At 40.7% G+C, this 1,861-nt stretch overlaps 1 protein-coding gene across 1 annotated transcript in view; it reads right to left on the bottom strand.

Annotated features, from left to right (window-relative positions):
* Positions 1 to 1,410: 1,410 nt before the first annotated feature.
* Positions 1,411 to 1,861, bottom strand: part of LOC107917630 (uncharacterized) — a 7,688-nt gene continuing 7,237 nt past the window's right edge. Inside the window, exon 2 of the mRNA XM_041075245.1 lies at positions 1,411 to 1,837. Coding sequence (XP_040931179.1) covers positions 1,543 to 1,837 — 295 coding nt within the window. The 3' untranslated portion in view covers positions 1,411 to 1,542. The remainder of the gene's footprint in view (positions 1,838 to 1,861) is intronic.

Genomic DNA, 1,861 nt, shown 5'->3' with positions numbered 1-1,861 from the left:
ACTCAGGTTGCACCAACACTGGCGCCTCAGTCAATAATGCCTTCAACTTTTCAAAACTCTGTTGACATTTATTGGTCCATTCAAACTTGACATTCTTCTGCAGTAACTTAGTCATAGGAGAAGCAATCATCGAAAATCCCTTGACAAAGCGTCTGTAATACCCAGCTAAGCCCAGAAAGCTTCTAACTTCTGTCACATTCTTTGGTGGCTCCCAATCAACAATTGCTGAAATTTTGCTTGGATCAACCCGAATACCTTCACTTGAAACTATATGTCCCAAGAATCCAACCTCACGAAGCCAAAACTCACTTTTGCTGAATTTAGCATACAATTTCTTTTCTCTCAGAATCTGCAACACAGTTCTTAAATGTTCTGCATGCTCAGATTCATCTCGAGAATAGATTAAAATATCATCTATGAACACCACCACGAACTTATCCAAGTACGGCCGAAAAATTCGGTTCATCAAGTCCATAAAAATAGCTGGAGCATTTGTTAACCCAAAAGGCATTACCAGAAATTCATAGTGTCCATACCTTGTTCTAAAGGCGGTTTTCGGCACATCAGACTCTTTAACTCTTAACTGATAGTAACCAGACCTCAAATCAATCTTAGAAAACACTGTTGCCCCTTTTAATTGATCAAATAAATCATCAATTCTCGGCAAAGGATACTTGTTCTTTATAGTCACCTTGTTGAGCTGACGATAGTCAATACAAAGTCTCATAGAGCCGTCCTTTTTTTCACAAATAACACAGGAGCACCCCAAGGAGAAAAACTCGGTCTCACAAATCCTTTATCTGTCAACTCTTGTAACTGAGCTTTTAATTCCTTCAACTCAGTCGGAGCCATTCGATACGGTGCAATAGAAATCGGTGCAGTACCAGGTAACAGATCAATAGAAAACTCAACTTCTCTAATCGGAGGTAACCCAGGCAATTCCTCTGGAAATACATCTGGAAATTCACAAACTACCAGCACTGATTCAAGCTTCGACCCAGTAATATCCGTGTTCAGCACATAAGCAAGATAAACTTCACATCCCTTTCTCAAGTATTTCTGAGCAGACATGTGCGAAATCACCATAGGCAACTTATTCGGCTCCTTTGTTTCAACCCGGAGAATTTCACCGTTTTCACAATTTAATTCAAGAATTTTCTGTCTACAATTTACCTTGGCATCATGCAATATCAACCAATCCATCCCCAAAATAACATCAAACTCATCAAATGGTAACAACATCAAATTAGCCGGGAAACAGTGACCTTGAATCATCAGGGGACAATTCTTGCAAACCTTATCGACTAAGACATATTTGCCTAAAGGATTTGATACTTTAATTACAAATTCAGTGTTTTCAACAGGCAATTTCTTACTAGACACCAAATTCATGCATATATATGAATGAGTAGAGCCGGGATCAATCAAAGCAATAACATCAATATCATGAAGAGAAAATGTACCAGTAATCACATCGGGAGATGAGGCATCCTCTCGAGCGCGTATAGCATAAGTCCTGGCAGGCGCTCTAGTTTCTGATCCTCAAGCTGCATCTTTTATCACACTCTTACCACTGGCTTTGCTTCCCACATTTCTCGGTGGTCTGCCTCTACTGACAACATCACCCGATCCAGCTCTTTGTAATCTTTCTTCTTCTATTCTCTCAGGGCAGTCTTTTACATAATGCTCTTGGGAACCACATCTGAAACAAGCTCGTTTAAATCCCCAACACTCACCAGTATGTCGCCTGCCACACTGTTGACATTCAGGTCTGGTGTTTCCTACATTACCCACACTTGCCACTGAGGTAGCTCGAGTTGTAGTTCCGGAATATGACCTCCTCGGCTCTGCTGTACCTGAA

Source organism: Gossypium hirsutum, chromosome A01 (assembly GCF_007990345.1).
Source record: "Gossypium hirsutum isolate 1008001.06 chromosome A01, Gossypium_hirsutum_v2.1, whole genome shotgun sequence".
NCBI lineage: Eukaryota > Viridiplantae > Streptophyta > Magnoliopsida > Malvales > Malvaceae > Gossypium > Gossypium hirsutum.
The sequence above is the reverse complement of the archived record's forward strand: the minus strand, read 5'-3'. Positions and strand labels throughout refer to the sequence as shown.